Below are 15,837 nucleotides of genomic sequence, written 5' to 3'. Positions count from 1 at the left end.
CTGTGCTCACACTTGTCACTCATGCCTGTCACACCCGTGCTCACACCTGCATCCACACCTGTGCTCACACCTGTCACACATATCTGTCACACCCGTGCTCACACCTGTCACACATACCTGTCATACCCATGTTCACTTCACACCTGTGCTCACACCTGTCACACACACCTGTCACACCCGTGCTCACACCTGTCACTCATGCCTTTCACACCCGTGCTCACACCTGTCACACATACCTCACACCCGTGCTCACACCTGTCACACATACCCGTCACACCCATGCTCACACCTGTCACACATACCTGTCACATCCGTGCTCACACCTGCTTTCACACCTGTGCTCATATCTGTCACACCTGTGCTCACACCTGTCACACTCGGGTGGGCCAGCCCGAGCCCAGTATCTCTGTGACAGGTTCAGTGATGACATAGCCTGCATGACCGGGAGGCGGCCTGGTCTCTACTGGAGGCTGACCTGGAAGGTTGTCAGCCCGCTGCTGCTGCTGACCATCTTTGTGGCCTACATAGCTGTCCTGGCCTGGACACCGCTGAGCTACAGGGCCTGGAACACCCAATACGTAGGTCCTCCGGGGGTTGCTAGGAGCCACCTCGGGCCTGGCCTGGTCCTTCCCTGGTGCCATCCATGGCCCAGATGACATCCTAAGTGACCCTGTGGGCCGCCAGACCTCCAGGGTCCCCTGGGGGCAGCAAAGCCAACCCCGGCAGGGACCTTGGGCAAGGCCTCAGTGGCAGGAGGACCAGAGCAGTTTCCAGGTCCCAGGAGCAGCTCACCCAGGGATGTGGCCTCGAGCCACACTTCCCACGTGCTGTGGGGCTGGCCTGCAAATGCCCACTCCTGGTCTGAGTCAGGGAAGGGGTGTAGGGTGCATGTCACCAGGCTGCCACTGAGCGTGGTCAGAAGAGAGGGAGTGCAGCTCAGTCTCTGCTGCTGGCCCTTGTCCACTGGGCTGTGCTCTGAGCTGCAGTGGCCCCGCCACCCTGCTACCCAGTGGGCCCCCAAAACCTTACCTGTGCTGCTGCCCCTTCTCGGGAGCAGTTCCAAGTCCTCCTCAGAAAGGGGACCGGCCCCATCACCAGCGGTGGGTGAAGGAGGAATGGCGCCATACTTCTTAAGAATTTTCATGAATACTGTCCTAGCACGTTCACACACTAGTGCCTCACGTTGACCTCAAAAGAGGTGCCTCAAGTCGGGTGGGTGGTGTCACCCCCTCTTACAGAAACGGGAGTGGGGCACGGGGCCCAACCTGCCCCATAGGCCAAGCCAAGGCAGCCCCCGAGGCCGTGTGGCCCCTCAGGGTGGTGGGAGGCACTCTGTAGAATGCCCGAATCCCAGGCTTGTGTCTCAGAGCCCCAATCCCCAAGAGAGGCTCAGCCCCAAACCCGAACCTTCGGGGCCCCGTGTCCTCACTGCCAGCACCCACTGTGGACTTATTGAACCCTGCTGCTTCGTTTCAGGAAGAGGCAGGGTGAGGCTGGCCCACGCCGCTCAGTCCCTACGGCCAAGGGTCAGCCTCACCTGCCCCTCCCCCCAAGGCTCACCTGTGACCTCTTGTCCTTACAGGCACGGTTCCCTTCACGGCAGGAGAAGTCCTACCCGGGCTGGGTGCAGGCCACGTGCGTCCTCCTGTGCTTCCTGCCCTCGCTGTGGGTCCCAGCTGTGGCACTGGTCCAGCTGCTCACCAAGCGCAGACGGAAGCAGGACCCCTGGCAGGACAGGTGCCTGAAGCTGCAGGACAGAGGGGCCAGCTGAGGGCCGGGTGGGGGGGGCAGGGCAGGGACGACCAGCCTGTGTGCCACTTGCTCACAGAGAGCGGGACCCCATTACACACTTGGCCCAGACCCTGACCTGGAGCTGCTGCTTCCCAACGCCACTGCACTCCGCAGACCCTGCCCCTGGCATAGCCCAGCTCCGTCAGCACGGGGCACGCTGTCCCTCCAGATGGGAGAGAGCCTGGGGTCCAGCCCCCCGGGGCCCTGCCCTCTGCGGCACAGCACGGAGCTGTCTGGGGCCCGGACGCTGCGCCCAGCTAGTCCATCTGTGGGCAGAAGGACAGGCGGGCCCAGAGGCCCAGGGGCCGTCAGGGCGGCCTCCGAGGAGGCTCACATCCACACCTGCTGCAGCTGGGGGCTGGCGTCACCAGAGCTGAGGGACTCTGAAGGGTTATCTCCAAGGGAAAGTGGAGGCTGTCCTCTCGGAGAGCCGGAAGGGAAGCCCCTTTCTGTGCTGAGAGCACTCAGGCATGGGCAGGCTCTGCTGGGACCTGTACTGACCCTCTCAGGCAGCAGGAGCCCGGGTCTGTGTTGAGGCCCAGGCCTGGGCAACCCCATGTGCGGGAATCCTCACCGCACCTGCGGCCTGCCCACTCCCGCCCTGGGACGGGTCTCCCCTGCGTGAGCACAGGCAGGGGCTGGGGCTTGGCCAGCATGACCACGCGCTGGCACTCTCCTGACCTCACTGCTGAGAAACACCACTCTGTTTTTTAAAAATTTTTTCAGAGACTCAAACGTGGGTCAAGAAGGTACAAAAAGGCTAATTCTCAGATTCCTACCATCTCCAAAGGAGGGCTGTCACTCACTCCACACCAAGCTCTCCCGCAGCCTCAGTGGAGGGGTGCCTCCTCACCCAGCTCCACCTGCCCTCCTGCGCACCCCTCCCTCCCCGCTCCTCCATCCGTCCATCCATCCATCCATCTCCTCCCTCCCTCTCCCTCCCCCCCCCCCTTCCACCCTTTTCCCCCCCCCCCGCCCCCCCCCTCCCTCCCTCCCTCCCTCCCTCCATCCACCATCTCCTCCCTGTCCCCCTCCATCCTCTCTCCCTCCTCCGTGAACCAGGGGTCAGGTCTAGGGTGTGGGCCCCGACACACAGGCTTGCTTCTGACTTGCCACTGGAGCCCGCGTATGCCCTTCATGCTGCTGGGATCAGACCCTGTGAAGACCCAGCGCCCACTAATCCCCAGCGAGACAGACGCTGTCCAGGGTGCTGAAAACCCCCCAGAGGAGCCCAGTCCCAGCGTGCCTGGTGGGGCTGTCCTGGTCACAGGCAGCCCAGACCCCAGGAAACAGAAGCGCCTGCACTACTGTGTGCTAAGAGGAGCTGAGTACTAAAACGGAGTTAGCCCAAGAGCGCCCCCGAAGTGTGCCCCAAGCCCCATGGGCAGGGTGGGTTCTGCACTTCAGCCCCATGCTCTGACACCCTTGGCACGTGGTCCCTTCCTCCACTGAAAAGCCAGCAAGGCCAGTGAGTCTTTCTCACCCGTGTCCCTCCGACACCCTCTCTTCACCCTGTGATGACCTTGGGTGCACCTGGATAATTCAGGATGACCTCCCCATCTCGAGGTCAACTGACTAGCTACCTAATCCCACCTGGACCTACAATTCCCCTTGGCCATGTCAAGTAGTACTCCCAGGTTCTGGGATCAGGACGTGGGTGCCTTTGGGGGGGTCATTATTCCACCTCTCACAGAGCCCTGGCAATTCTGAGCCCACCCAGGTTTGGCAAGCCCTTTAGTGTGAGCACCCGTGTGTCCAGGTGCAAGCACACGCCTGGAGGATGGCAGGTGGGGGAGGGGCAGGAACTGGGGCTGGGCGGCAGGGCGTAATCGCTCAGCACTTTGGGAGGTCCAGGGGGCACCATCTGTGCCTCCTCTTAAACCACTCATCTTGAGCTCCACCCACTGCCTACACTTCCGCAGAACACATCAGTAAATGAGCTTTCTAACGTGCAGCTTAGATCAAGGGAAAACCGGAAAACTAGGTGTTTTCCTTTGCTTTAAAAATCTTATTTTCACGCTTCACCTGGAGGAGGTTTGGCCGTGCACATGCTGGTTTTAAGGAGATGAACCAGCGTTGTCAGTGAGTTGAGCCTGACCAAGCACCCTGTCTTTTCAACGGTTTAACACCTCAGTAAAAATACGTGATCCTGAGTATAATGCCGACAGAATGCCTCTACCAGAGAAGCAAGACCCTGGAGCTCTTGGAGGACAGATGGCTGAGCGGCTGACCTCTAGGGTCTGGCCTGTGATGGAAATGCCAGGAACGGGCCCGTGGGCATGTGAGCAGGCGGGGGCCGGTGGCGGGTCAGCTCGGGCGCCTGGTGTGGGGTCCCGGCGGTGTCCCCGCGGTTCTGTCGGCCCTGGCAGGGCAGGTCAGTCCTCCCTCTGGTTATGACAGCGCGGGCACCACTGCAGCCGGGCTGGCATGTGGGTTGGGCGGGGCCCAGTTCTGCACTGCTCAGCTCAGGTGCCTTTATGGCCCGCTCCGTGGACTTGGGTCTGCCATAAACGTGTCAGCTCAGTCCCTGGGACATTCTGCACAGCAACAGTAAACAAGGCAATATCCATAAACCCTGACAGGAGATGCACTTGCACCCTGAAAATTTGGGCTGCATTAGCACCACCCCCATCCAAGGCACACTGGATGGCATCCCGCCACACGTCATGTGGCCCCATCAGAGACATCCCGGAAGGAAGCCTTCCCGTATCACAGGGGACAGGGCAGACGGCCAGCTCCCTGACGGGGCCCTTTCTTCACAGGCTACACCCCCTTTGGGCTGCTCCCCTCCTGCTCTTTGTGCATCCTTTCAGGTCTTCCCATCTGCTCAAGGACGTCTGTCCAGCACCCTGCATGGCCCCCCCATGCACACCGCAGCCCCGGCTGGTGGTCTGGATGGGTATGCGAGTGTCCCCCGCACATGGGCTCATCCTCAACCACGACCAAGCCAGGGCAGAGCTCGGCCTGTCATCCTGACAAAGCCTGCAGCTGCATGCACAACACATTCTGTCCAGGGCACCTCAAAGGGGCTATTAGGTGAGGCTCTGGCCAGGGAGGCCAAGGGCCCTAAGCGGGCCTCTTGACCCTCCATGAACTTTGGCCACTTCCCTGGTGGCCGTCCCCCACAACCTTGTCCTCTACCCACCTCCAAGCTCCTAACCCTGACCTTGGAGCCACCACCGTCTGCTGCGTCCCTGGGGCCGCTGCTCAGGACAGCCCATCCTCCCTGCGGGGGGAGGGTTCTCAGCGTGGGGTCCCCCACCCCACCAGCAGCACCTGGAACTCCCTAGAAGTGCGAATCCCAGGCTTGGGCAGTGGGCCAGAAGGCCCCGTCCAGCACCCACCCTGTCTACAGCTAACTCTGGCCCAACTGTGGACCCTGGAAGGGTGTGGGCAGCAAGGGCCTAAGGCCCAGAACACTGGATTCCCTCCTAAGCACATTTCTCTGGCTTCACAGTGTCCAGGTGATCTCCTTCTGGAGAGTTCCCCAGATTTGCTGAAGCAGAAGTCTGTTGGCGGGGGGGACACCTTTGCAGTTCAAGCCCCCAAGACAGCTTAGGCTGACATCCACCATCTCATCCCCCAGGTCACCCGTGAGCCCCCTGCCTCTCCCAAAAAGTTGTCGGGGCCACCCTTCTGCTGCCCAAACAGGCTGACCCCCTCTTGCCACAATCTGTGGGGCCTCAGTCCCCGAGATCCTCAATCTAGCCCCCGCCAGAGCCACGACCTGTGACCCTGAGTACCACACCCAAACCTGGCCCTTGCTGCAGCCTCTGCTGTCCCCCAGCCTGGGGGGCTCCCAGGTGCGAGAGCAGGATCCCCGCCGGCTGCCCCGCTCAAGGAGCTCCGCCTGCAGAGCCCATCCCCACACCTGCTCCAGGCCCAAGTGCTGCTGCCGAGGCGTCTGCTCGCCACGAGCACGGCGCCGGAGTTCAGCTAAACAGGAATGAAGCAACCTTACCGTGGTCAGGATGCAGCATGGGGGAGGGGCAGGGCCATCCCTGGGAGTCCCCAGGTGATGGGGGGGACAGATGGGTGCAGGTGGGCAGGCACATCCACCTGCCCAGGTCCAGAACACAGAAGCAGGAGACCAGCAGCCCGGGGTGGGGGGGGGGGGGGGGGAGGGCTGGACGTGGGGCAGCGAGCTACCACCTACCTCCCAAACCCCTGTATCACGCCCCCACTGCCCACTCCAAGGAACTCCCCAGAAGGAGATCACCTGGACACTGTGAAGCCAGAGAAATGTGCTTAGGAGGGAATCCAGTGTTCTGGGCCTCAGGCCCTTGCTGCCCACACCCTTCCAGGGTCCACAGTAGGGCCAGAGTTAGCTGTAGACAGGGTGGGTGCTGGGCGGGGCCTTCTGGCCCACTGCCCAGCTGCACCTGCCCTGGGGGGGGGGTGCCCTTTCCCAATTCCCCCTCCCGCCCTCACATCCCTGCCCCAGGAAGACCCCTGGGATCCCCCCCAGGCCAAGGACCCCGCACATCACGTGTGGACACAGGCGCGGGTGTAATTATGGAAAATGGTATGCATGCCTCACGCAGGATGCGTTTTAATACAAACATGGGAAAATGGAAGCCTCTAAGAGCAAAGGCTTGGCGTGTTCCTTCCATGGCTCCCCAGGAGTTACCGGGGGCAGCAGGTCCAGTGGGGGAGGCCACACAGAGGAGTGCCACCAGGATGACCCAGGGCCACTGTGTGCAGAGCAGGGACCAGCGGGGAAGAGTCAGAAGTGGGGGTGGTGGCAGGTGGGGTGGGCCAGACACTCAGGCTCCAGGAGGCCAGAGCGGGGTGTGGGGGGCGCAGGGCGAGGTCCCAAGGATGGGCAGGGATGGGTCTAGAACAGCTGACTGGACCTTAGCTTCTGGGGAAAGCTCAACGGGACACAGACTTTGGACGCGGCGCGGGACGGCCAGGGGCGGGCGGGGACAGTGTAGGCCTGGACAGGTAGCGGGAAAGAGCCACACCCACTACCGAGCACGCTCAGGGACACGTGTGCAGACTGGGGCAGTCCCCAGCGGGGTGACAAAGGTCCAGACAGACTGGACACGCCAGCCCGGTGCTCCTGCCTGCCCCCTCCTGGCGGCCAGTGGCTGAAGGACACAACCCGATCACAAGAGGGTGCTGGGTGGGCTCTCCTCCCCGAGGACATGGGGGCCGACCTCTGCTGGGGGCGCCGGCCAGCAGCTCAAGTCTCAGGGTCTCAGGGGAGAAAGGGCTGAGACCTGAAGGTGAGCCAGCCCGTCCCACCGCGTGAAGGCACACGGACTGGGGCTCAGGGGCCCTGGAGGCCACTCTGGGCTGGGAGGGCCAGTCGTCAGTCCAAAATGGTCTTGAAGTCTGCGGTCAGGCCGGGGTCAGCCGCTGCCTCCAGGGCGGCCAGCGTCACCCTCGGGAGCTGCCGGCACAGGTATGCTTTGGCTGTAAGAGGACGAGTGACATCAGAATGCCCGGGACGAAGCCGACCTCCACCACGGCCTCGGGACTCCGCTGAGGGCCAGGCAGGCGAGGCCTACGCGCTGAGCGCCTGCCCGCAGGCCAGGCTCCAGGTGCCTGGTGCAGCGGGCACGAGGGACTTGCTGCTGGGGGTCCCTCTGCCCGTGTAGGGGCTGCCAGGGCAGAGGCCTGGGGATTGGGGTTGGGGGTGGAGAGGACACCCAGGCTAGCGGGGTGGAGGGAGCGGGGCCTTGGCCTCTCCCCACAGACAGGAGATGAGGTGTGCGGAGGTAGAGGGACCGGGCGGGCGTGCCAGGCTCTGGGCTGAGAGAGCCCGCGACCCCAGGGCACCTGCCCCCCATCCCTTGGAGGCTCCTGGACCCACCCACCACCATTCAGACACGGGGGAGCCCAGACTCTGCTCAGGCACGCACACGGCAGGACGGGGCCCTGCACCTGCACAAAGGGGTGCTCACACTTACCTGCCCGGAGAGCCCCCAGAAGACACCTGTAGGTGCCCCTGTGACGGGCCAGCTTGAGCAGGAAGGCGTGGAAGCACAGCCACCGTGCGGCCTCAGAAGGAAATGGGCCCGAGGCGCCCTCGGCCCCCAGGGACATCCCTGGGGGGACACAAGGACAGGCTAAGGCCCCACCCAGAAAGACCACATGCTCCGATGTGCCCGATGCTGCCTGGGGTCCCTGCCCCGCCCCCCACGAGCCCAGGAGCAGGGGCAAAGGCCGGGGGGCAGACGGGCAATTTTGTTTCAAGGCCAGCCCCAACACAGGCCTGGGGATCCCTGACGGCTGGCGCTTTGTTCCCCTTCTCAGAAGCAACTCCCACAAAACGGAAGTAACCAAGACCCTAGGGACACAGCATGGCCCAAGCTACAGACCGGCCAGGTGCTTGCAGGACGGAGCTGTGGGGAGCGGGGACGGGGACACCCGGGGGGAAGGCCGGGCTGCGGATGGGCGTGGGGCACAGCCCCCTCCCCACTGCTGGCCTGCATTTGTGCACGAGGCCAAGGGCCCCGAGGGAGGGGCGCCAACATGCCCAAGCCTGACAGGGGAGCTCCCCGAGCGCACGGCCGAGCTGTGTTGGAAGCGTGCAGGGGAGCATCCCGCGCATTCGCTGCACTACAGGGGACCCCTCAAAACCCCCCCGCTGTGCCCAGGTTCCCACCCACGCACACCTGTGTTCCTGGCTTTCAGGTGGGAGTAGCAGTGCGACGCGGTGTCCGAGATGACACGGAGGAAGAAGGAGGGGTTCTTCCTCACTGGCTGGTTGAACGGGAACTGGAGCACACACGCATGGAACCTGGCGAAGGGAGGCTTTGTGAGAGGAGAGTCCCCTGGCTGGGACGCGTGCACGCGCATGTGTGTGCACGCATGTGTGTGTGCACGTGTCCCTGTGTGTGTGCATGTTCGCGTGTGCACATGTCCCCATGTGTCTTTGTGTGCACGCATGTGTCTGTGTGCACATGTCCCTGTGTGCATGTTCGCGTGTGCACGTGTCCCCATGTGTGTGTGCACACGTGTCTGTGCACGTCCCTGTGTGCATGTCCGCGTGTGCCCGTGTCCCCATGTGTCTCTGTGTGCATGTCCGTGTGTGTGCATGTTCACGTGTGCACGTGTCCCCATGTGTGTGTGTGCACGCATGTGTCTGTGTGCACATCCCTGTGTGTGCATGTTCACGTGTGCACATGTCCCCATGTGTCTGTGTGCATGCATGTGAGTGCATGTGCACACGTGGCACGTTCATTGTCCACACGCGTGTGCACACGTGTCCCTATGTAACCGCATGTGCACGGGACCGCACGACAAGCCCCTCCCCAGGTACTTCGTGCCCCTGGCCTCACCGACCACCCGCGCCCCTTCTGGAGTAATGTGCCCGTGTGTCACCCTGCCAGCAACCTGCCTTCACACGCACGATAACCCTACTGAGGCGGGACGTACTCTCCCACCTGTGGAGACCAGAGCCAGGTTTGGAAACAGCGCACGCACCACTCCAGGTCACACAGACTCGCCCAGGCCCTACACGGATGCCTGGCCCCTTGTCTGCCCCACGGCTCACGTGTCCATCTGTCCTGACTGTGGCTGCAAGTCAGCAGCTCCCCTGAGTGGCCAGGGGCAGGTCTCCCTTGTGAACCAGGGCAAAGCCCGGCTTTGTGTCCCCGAGGCCAGGGCAGCCACTGTGATCCCGCGGCCAACACGGCCTGAGGTGGAAGGGACCCCTCCCCCAAGAGCTGTAGGAAGGGACAAGCACCAGAGGGCCCCACGGCTGCCCAGCCACGCCTGTCCTCAGCAGGGCGACCCGGAGCCATCCAGGGGCTGAGAACGTTCCAGAAGCACATGGGGCCTCAGACGTTCCCATTAGTGGGGAAGGAATGGCCGCTGGGCTGTTTGGGGGCCACATCCCACCACCCCTTTCTGGGGGACATCAGAGGGCCACGACCCTCACCTGTACCTGCCTGATCCTCTGCTCTCGGGGACCCAACCCCTGTGGTGTCTGCCTTCCACCCCCACACGCGGGCTGCCCGCACCTGCCTCATGTCCCCGGCCCCTGCGAGGTCCCGGGTCAGTGCTCAGGAGTGGGGACACCCCAGGCCACGCTGGCCACCTACCGCTGCCTGGTGACAAGACAGACACCCCCGCCCACGCGAGGTGTACGTACGCACACACACACGAAGCTGCAGCGTCCACGGCTGAAAACTTGGCAAATACCTCATCTTTATAAGCTGGGACACAGGAGGGCAGGGCGCTCTCCCAGGCTGAGGGAGGGCTGGGGACACGGTGGGCCTGTGGCCTGTGGCCGTGTGGCCGAGGAACCCACCTGTAGGCCTGCAGCAGGAATATCTTGTAAACGTTTGTATAAACTGTGTGGACGCTGTTCACCTGGGTCACAAAGAAAGAGAAACGCTGCAAATACATCTGGAATTTAGACTTCTGTCTTACTTCATCACCAGGTCAAAGGGAGGCAGAAGGCAGCGGCCCTGGGTGGCGGCAGCAGGGGCTGCTGGTGGGAAGGACAGGGAGGGAGGGGCGAGGAGGTGGGCACCAAGCAGCTCCAGGGCTGAGCCCCAACGCCTCGGACCCCACCGTGGGGAGGCACCCCGGCGCCCGGAACGATGGGCTCAGGCGGGGGTGAGGGCATTCGCATCCGTGCACATGCTTACACACGCATGCACACACGTGCATGCACACAAACACCTGTATGCTTGGCGCACGCGTGCCATAAACCACACAGGCTGCGCAGGTACGAGTTGGCCCGCGGGCACCTGCCGGCCATGCGCTCACCTGCAGATCCAGAAACAAAGCGCAGCACTTTAGCCGCAAGACCGCAAACAGCTTGCGCCGCATGTTCCTCCCGGGCTTGGCGCCCTGGCTGAAGGTGAGGCTCGAGCGGATGGAGGTCTGGGCGTAGCTGCGGGACAGAGCAGGAGGCCCTGAGCTGCGAGTCCTCCTGGCGGCAGCCAGCCTGCCCGCCCGCCCACGCTGTCAAATCTGCACCCTGATCTCACCTCACAGGCGTGCGTCCGCCCACGCCCGGGCCACAGGCGGTGGGAGCAGAGAGCACGGGGGACTCAGACGGGGTGCGGCCCTCACGCACCACACACATCTGGGTCAGTCTGGGTCAGGTACACGTTCATTTGTTAGTGACAAACAGCACAGAGCACCAATAAAATCTACGGGGTTCAACCAAATGCGTTGATCACACGGCCAACACACGCCTGACTGGGTGCCTTCCTGGGAGAGGGTCCGAGCTGGGTGGGGTCTCCTCAGGCTCGGCGGGGCAGCTCTGGCCACACGGGGCCTTGAGGCCACAGCCTGGAGGGCTTCTCGCAGGAGGAGGCCGCCCCACCCACAGCCTGATCCTGTGGATGAGGCTGACATGGTCTCAAGGTGGGAAACACGTAAGACACGGGAAGTGGGAGGAGAGTCGCCCGCTCAGCACCAGCAACACCAGTGGGCACCCCAACCACGCCGCATCCCTGCACCTACGCACCCGAAATGCCCCCATGACCCGGGTAGTCTGTGGCCGGGGAGGTATTCCTCAGCACCAGCTTCAAACACGCTAACCTCGAAAGCAACTTCTCATCTCATTGAGTGTTTTTTGACAGCAATTTCAAGGGCAGAATACAGTTTCTTCCGGGTGAGGCGTGACATCCACCCGGCCGCAGAGGTGGGTTTCGTTAGCTGCCCAAACAAACAGTCAAGCGAAATCTCTGATGATGTCCGTGATTTTTGTTCCTTGAGAACAGATTTTTGGAAGTGCAGTTACTGGGAAAATGTATGAATGTTTCAAGAACTTTAATACAAATTTGCTGCTTTCCAGAGAAGTCGCTGTGTTTGCCTAGCCCTCAGAAACGTGCCCACATGCCCGGGCCTGACGGGAGCGTGGGCGCCTGGGACGGGGGCTTTTCTGGCCGGTGCGCAGAGCCTGGCGGAATCCCCTCCACACGCTGCCCCCTCTCCTCCCTGACGGCATCCACCGCAGCATCGCTACAAGCCTCCGTGTCCAACCTCTGCAGAGCTCAGTGCACGGAAAGGAGGCCCTGGAGCCAGGCCCGGGTTCGAATCCTGCGTCCCATGCAGCTGGGTGACCGGGGGCATGTCCCTCGTCTGCGCCAAAAGGACACATCTGAGAAGTGGCAGCGGGCCCCACCTGCCGGGCTTGGTGAGGCCACTCGTGCCTAGAGACACGGCTACCGTCTGCCCGCAAGCTTCAGGCTCCTAGGTGCTCAGAGCCGCTCGCTGCTTCCTTTCCGGTCTGCCAGTCCTGCTCACTCCTCCCCTGCGCCAGGTCAGAGGACTTTCATCCACCTGTTTTCTGAGTCCTGCTCTGTCCCTGCTGTTTTGTTCCCGAGCACGCCCAGAACTCGCTCCTGGGTGCGCCTTGACGCAAAGCTTGAGGTGCGCTGGCCGCTCCTAGTGGGTTTTCTCAACCAGGCGTCCTCCCTCCCCTCACTCCCGCCCACGCAGCACGGCAGACTCGCTCGTGCTCGCGAGGGCGGCCCCGGCACTCTGGCCGTCTTGCCTGAGCCGGGGTTTGGGGAGGACTCGGAAGTCCGCAAGACAAGCCCGCCTCGCCACTGTCCTTTCCAGGACGGTTCTCCTGCCCCTCGTATCTCCTCCCCCTCGTGCTCACTCCTCCCCCTGCGCAGGACACCTTGCGGGGTTCCAGGCACCTCTGCCTCCGCAGCTGAGCCCTAGGGCTGCACCCATGAACAGGCTCGTGCTGAGAGGTCCTGTGGAAGCATGGCTGCCCACGCGCCCTCGGGCATCGTCATCACCCGAGAGTCACCTGGAATGGTGGTGCCTGTCCCCCAAACAGCCATAGCTTCTTGGGGAGCAGACAGTGGTGGGTAGGCCGTTCATGACCAACAGGTGTGGTCGGGGCCGGACGGCAAGGGAGGGCTGGAAGCTGGGGAGTCAGAGTCGAGTCCCAAGGATGAGACCAACCAAAGATGGGGGCGGTGGTTGGCAGGGGCAGGAAAGGGGCCTGGGCTTCGCACATGGAAGCACAGACGTGGATCCATAAGGGGAGGTGGGGGCAGCAAAGCGGGCTGGGAGAGCGGAAAGCGCACCACGGAAACAAATTGGGAGCGTTCAAGCCAGGACAGTGGAGTCCCCGACTAGCGAAGGGAAGACCTGCCCTCCACCACGGCTGTGGAATCAGTATTTCGTGTTCATACAAGAGCAGGTTCCTACATCCACGTCTGTCCTGAGCTGTGTCTGGGCCAAGCCCGAGGTTGGGCTGGGGGCTCTCAGGCTCAGGGGAAACCGGCCATGAGGGGCTGCACTGAGTCCCCAAGTCCACGTTATAGCCCTAACCCACGTGACTGTGTGTGGGGACGGGGTCTGTAAGAAGCAATTAAGACTAAGGTCATACTGGGCCCTGACCCAACAGCACTGATGTCCTTGGAGGAAGAGAGACGCCAGACATGCCTGAACGCAGAAGGACATGAGGACACAGGGAGACCACGACGAACACCATGAGGAGAACCAACCCTGCCCGCAGGCGGATCTCGGACTCACAGCCTCCACGAAGTGAGAACAGAAAGTCCGGGGAGCCATTGGTCTGCGGTATTGTTCGCACAGCCCAAGCTCACCAGGACAGGGTCCCACGTACCGCATCCACGGCAGGCGCCGTGCACCACAGCCCTGCTCCCCAGGGAGGCCACAGTGTGCGATTCGGGGTTGCCCCCGTCCTAAGGAGCTTGTGTCCAGCAGGTCCCCAAACCTCTGACCTCAGATCTACACAGCGTCCCTGCAGAACACACCAGTGACCCCCCAAATCTCCGGCACAAATTCCTCTTACCAAAAAAGCCCAGAAAACTGCTCGCCTAGTGAGTGCGCTCAATCCCAAGGAGGATGTGTTGCCGCCCCCGTCTGGACTCGACGCTGGGCACCCCTGACCTGTGACCCACCCGTCACACGCGGAGACGGGAACGTCCACTCACGGGCGCACTCACCTGGAGTAGTCGCAGGACACCTCCAGGGTCCGGGTGTCCAGCAGCAAGCCACACCATGGGAACAGGGAGTGGGCCGGCAGCTGCAGGGGGGCCGCGCTGCCCGGGGCAATGTCCTCCACGGGGAAGTTCACTGCTGTCTTCTGCAAGTTGGCCGTGCAGCCGTACTCAGGAACCCCCCTGACCAGCGTCCTAAAGCAGAGAGACCAAGTCAGCCACCGGGAGGAGAGGGGGACGCCACCAGGGGCTCATTCAGTGCCACGGCCACGGGCGCTGAGCTGGAGCCACGGGCACGGCGGCGGGCGTGGGTGCTGCCCTGGGGACTAGGCTGCCTCCCCAGAGGCCCCTTGGAAGTTGGGGCACACGCTGCAGTGGGGGACGGCAGACGGGGCCGCGCTGCACACGCGGGAACAGAAATGAGGCCGCGAGCGAGCTCGTGAGGCTCCCCTTTCTTCCCGTAGGCCACATGGGAGAGACGTCTGCCTGGACTTGCTAAAGGGTGGTGCTACGAGGCCTGGGGGCCACATGGGGGTTGGTTATTTTGCCAGAATTAAATTGGGCACGTGGGGTCCTCAGCGCCATCCCTCTCAGGCCCCAGGAGTCTTCCTTTCAAGTGTGCTTTTCCAGGGAAGGAGAAAGTCATAAACCGAGGGGTGTTTGCTCTAGTTGCTGGCTGTCCTTGGACAAACCCGTCGTCCCGAGCCTGCCCACGGGGGAGTCCCAGGGCTCAGAGGGACCGAGAGTCCTGTGGGTGTGCCCTAGGGCCACCGTCCACACAGCAGCCCACATAGGACGCCCTTAAATGTAGATTCATCTCGCGAGGGGGGAAATGTTACCCCGCGGCGAGTCAGGTCAGCTGCTCATGGGCATCAGGAGTGCCGTGGAGACGCGCGCGTGGGGGCCTCACCTGAGAAAGGCCTGCGCTTGCGTCAGGTGAGGCGTGACCAGCAGGAAGTCGTCCACCAGACGCAGGAGCACCCTACAAGGGGACAGATGCGCCGGGTGCTGCAGCAAAAGGGCCCGAACGTCCAAGAAACTTAAATATCCTAGTTCACAAGGACAAGGATAAAGTAACTTTCTGCAAAGAATCTAGACAAAGGCTTACACTCCTCATGGGACGTGGCTGCAGCTGGGGACGCACGGGCGGGGGTGCAGCCGTGGGTCCGAAGCCCGCGGAAACGCGCTCAGGCCCTGGTCATGCTAGCTGCCGCTTCTACGCCTACACTCAAGACCCGCTCACTACCTCCCACGTGACCTGACACAAAGCCACGAGTATGGCCCTGTCCACACACCGAGGACCCGATATGCGAGGTGGGGCACAAGCTAATCCACACACACACCCCCCATGAGGGATCCATACCCGTCCTGCTGGATTCCAGGAAACAACCTGCTCTCCATGTCCCCATAGCACAGACTGCACAGCAGCGTGGACAGGATGGAGCCCTGAGGGATCCCCTGGCACTGGACGTATGACCTGGGGGGTAGGACACGGGTAGAAGCAGGCCCCGGCAGACCTCGCGTTACAGACACACGTGCGTGCAGACCACGCACGCGGACCACGCATGCATGGAGACATACCGCACACAGACCATGCACATAGACTACACACGCATGGAGACCACGCACGCACACCACGCGTGCATGGAGACACACTGCACGCAGACCACACAGACATGCAGACCACACACTCAGACCACACACACACACGTAGACCACACACACAGACCACATATGCAGACCACGCATACAGACCACACAGCACAGAGACACACCACATGCAGACCACACATGCAGACCACAGACACACACACAGACCACATACACAGACCACGCACAGACCATGCACGCATGGAGACACACCACACACAGACCACACATGCAGACCACAGACACACACAAAGACCATGTACAGACCACACACACATGGAGACACACTGCACGCAGACCACAGACACACAGACCACATACACAGACCACGCATGCATGGAGACACACCACACGCAGACCACACATGCAGACCACAGACACACACACAGACCACATACACAGACACAGATACATGCTGATCATGCATGCAGACCACGTACACAGACCACGCACAGACCATGCATGCATGGAGACACACCACATGCAGACCACA

At 62.3% G+C, this 15,837-nt stretch overlaps 2 protein-coding genes across 3 annotated transcripts in view; one reads left to right on the top strand and one right to left on the bottom strand.

The window, feature by feature from the left end:
* Window positions 1-1,771, top strand: part of SLC6A18 (solute carrier family 6 member 18) — a 15,400-nt gene extending 13,629 nt beyond the window's left edge. The window contains exons 11-12 of the mRNA XM_021687096.1: window positions 416-578; window positions 1,583-1,771. Coding sequence (XP_021542771.1) covers window positions 416-578; window positions 1,583-1,771 — 352 coding nt within the window. The remainder of the gene's footprint in view (window positions 1-415; window positions 579-1,582) is intronic.
* A 5,327-nt stretch (window positions 1,772-7,098) lies between these two features.
* The window catches only part of TERT (telomerase reverse transcriptase), a 21,791-nt gene continuing 13,052 nt past the window's right edge, over window positions 7,099-15,837 (bottom strand). Inside the window, exons 9-16 of one of the 2 annotated variants that reach the window (XM_021687107.2) lie at window positions 15,058-15,171; window positions 14,605-14,676; window positions 13,701-13,889; window positions 10,522-10,648; window positions 10,058-10,119; window positions 8,418-8,542; window positions 7,710-7,847; window positions 7,099-7,212 (exon numbers count right to left, since the gene is read on the bottom strand). In XM_021687107.2, coding sequence (XP_021542782.1) covers window positions 7,109-7,212; window positions 7,710-7,847; window positions 8,418-8,542; window positions 10,058-10,119; window positions 10,522-10,648; window positions 13,701-13,889; window positions 14,605-14,676; window positions 15,058-15,171 — 931 coding nt within the window. In that variant the 3' untranslated portion in view covers window positions 7,099-7,108. The remainder of the gene's footprint in view (window positions 7,213-7,709; window positions 7,848-8,417; window positions 8,543-10,057; window positions 10,120-10,521; window positions 10,649-13,700; window positions 13,890-14,604; window positions 14,677-15,057; window positions 15,172-15,837) is intronic. The other variant, XM_021687108.1, reaches the window with a different exon arrangement.

The sequence above is a fragment of the Neomonachus schauinslandi genome, chromosome 7 (genome assembly GCF_002201575.2).
Source record: "Neomonachus schauinslandi chromosome 7, ASM220157v2, whole genome shotgun sequence".
In the NCBI taxonomy this organism is placed as follows: Eukaryota; Metazoa; Chordata; class Mammalia; order Carnivora; family Phocidae; genus Neomonachus; species Neomonachus schauinslandi.
The sequence above is the reverse complement of the archived record's forward strand: the minus strand, read 5'-3'. Positions and strand labels throughout refer to the sequence as shown.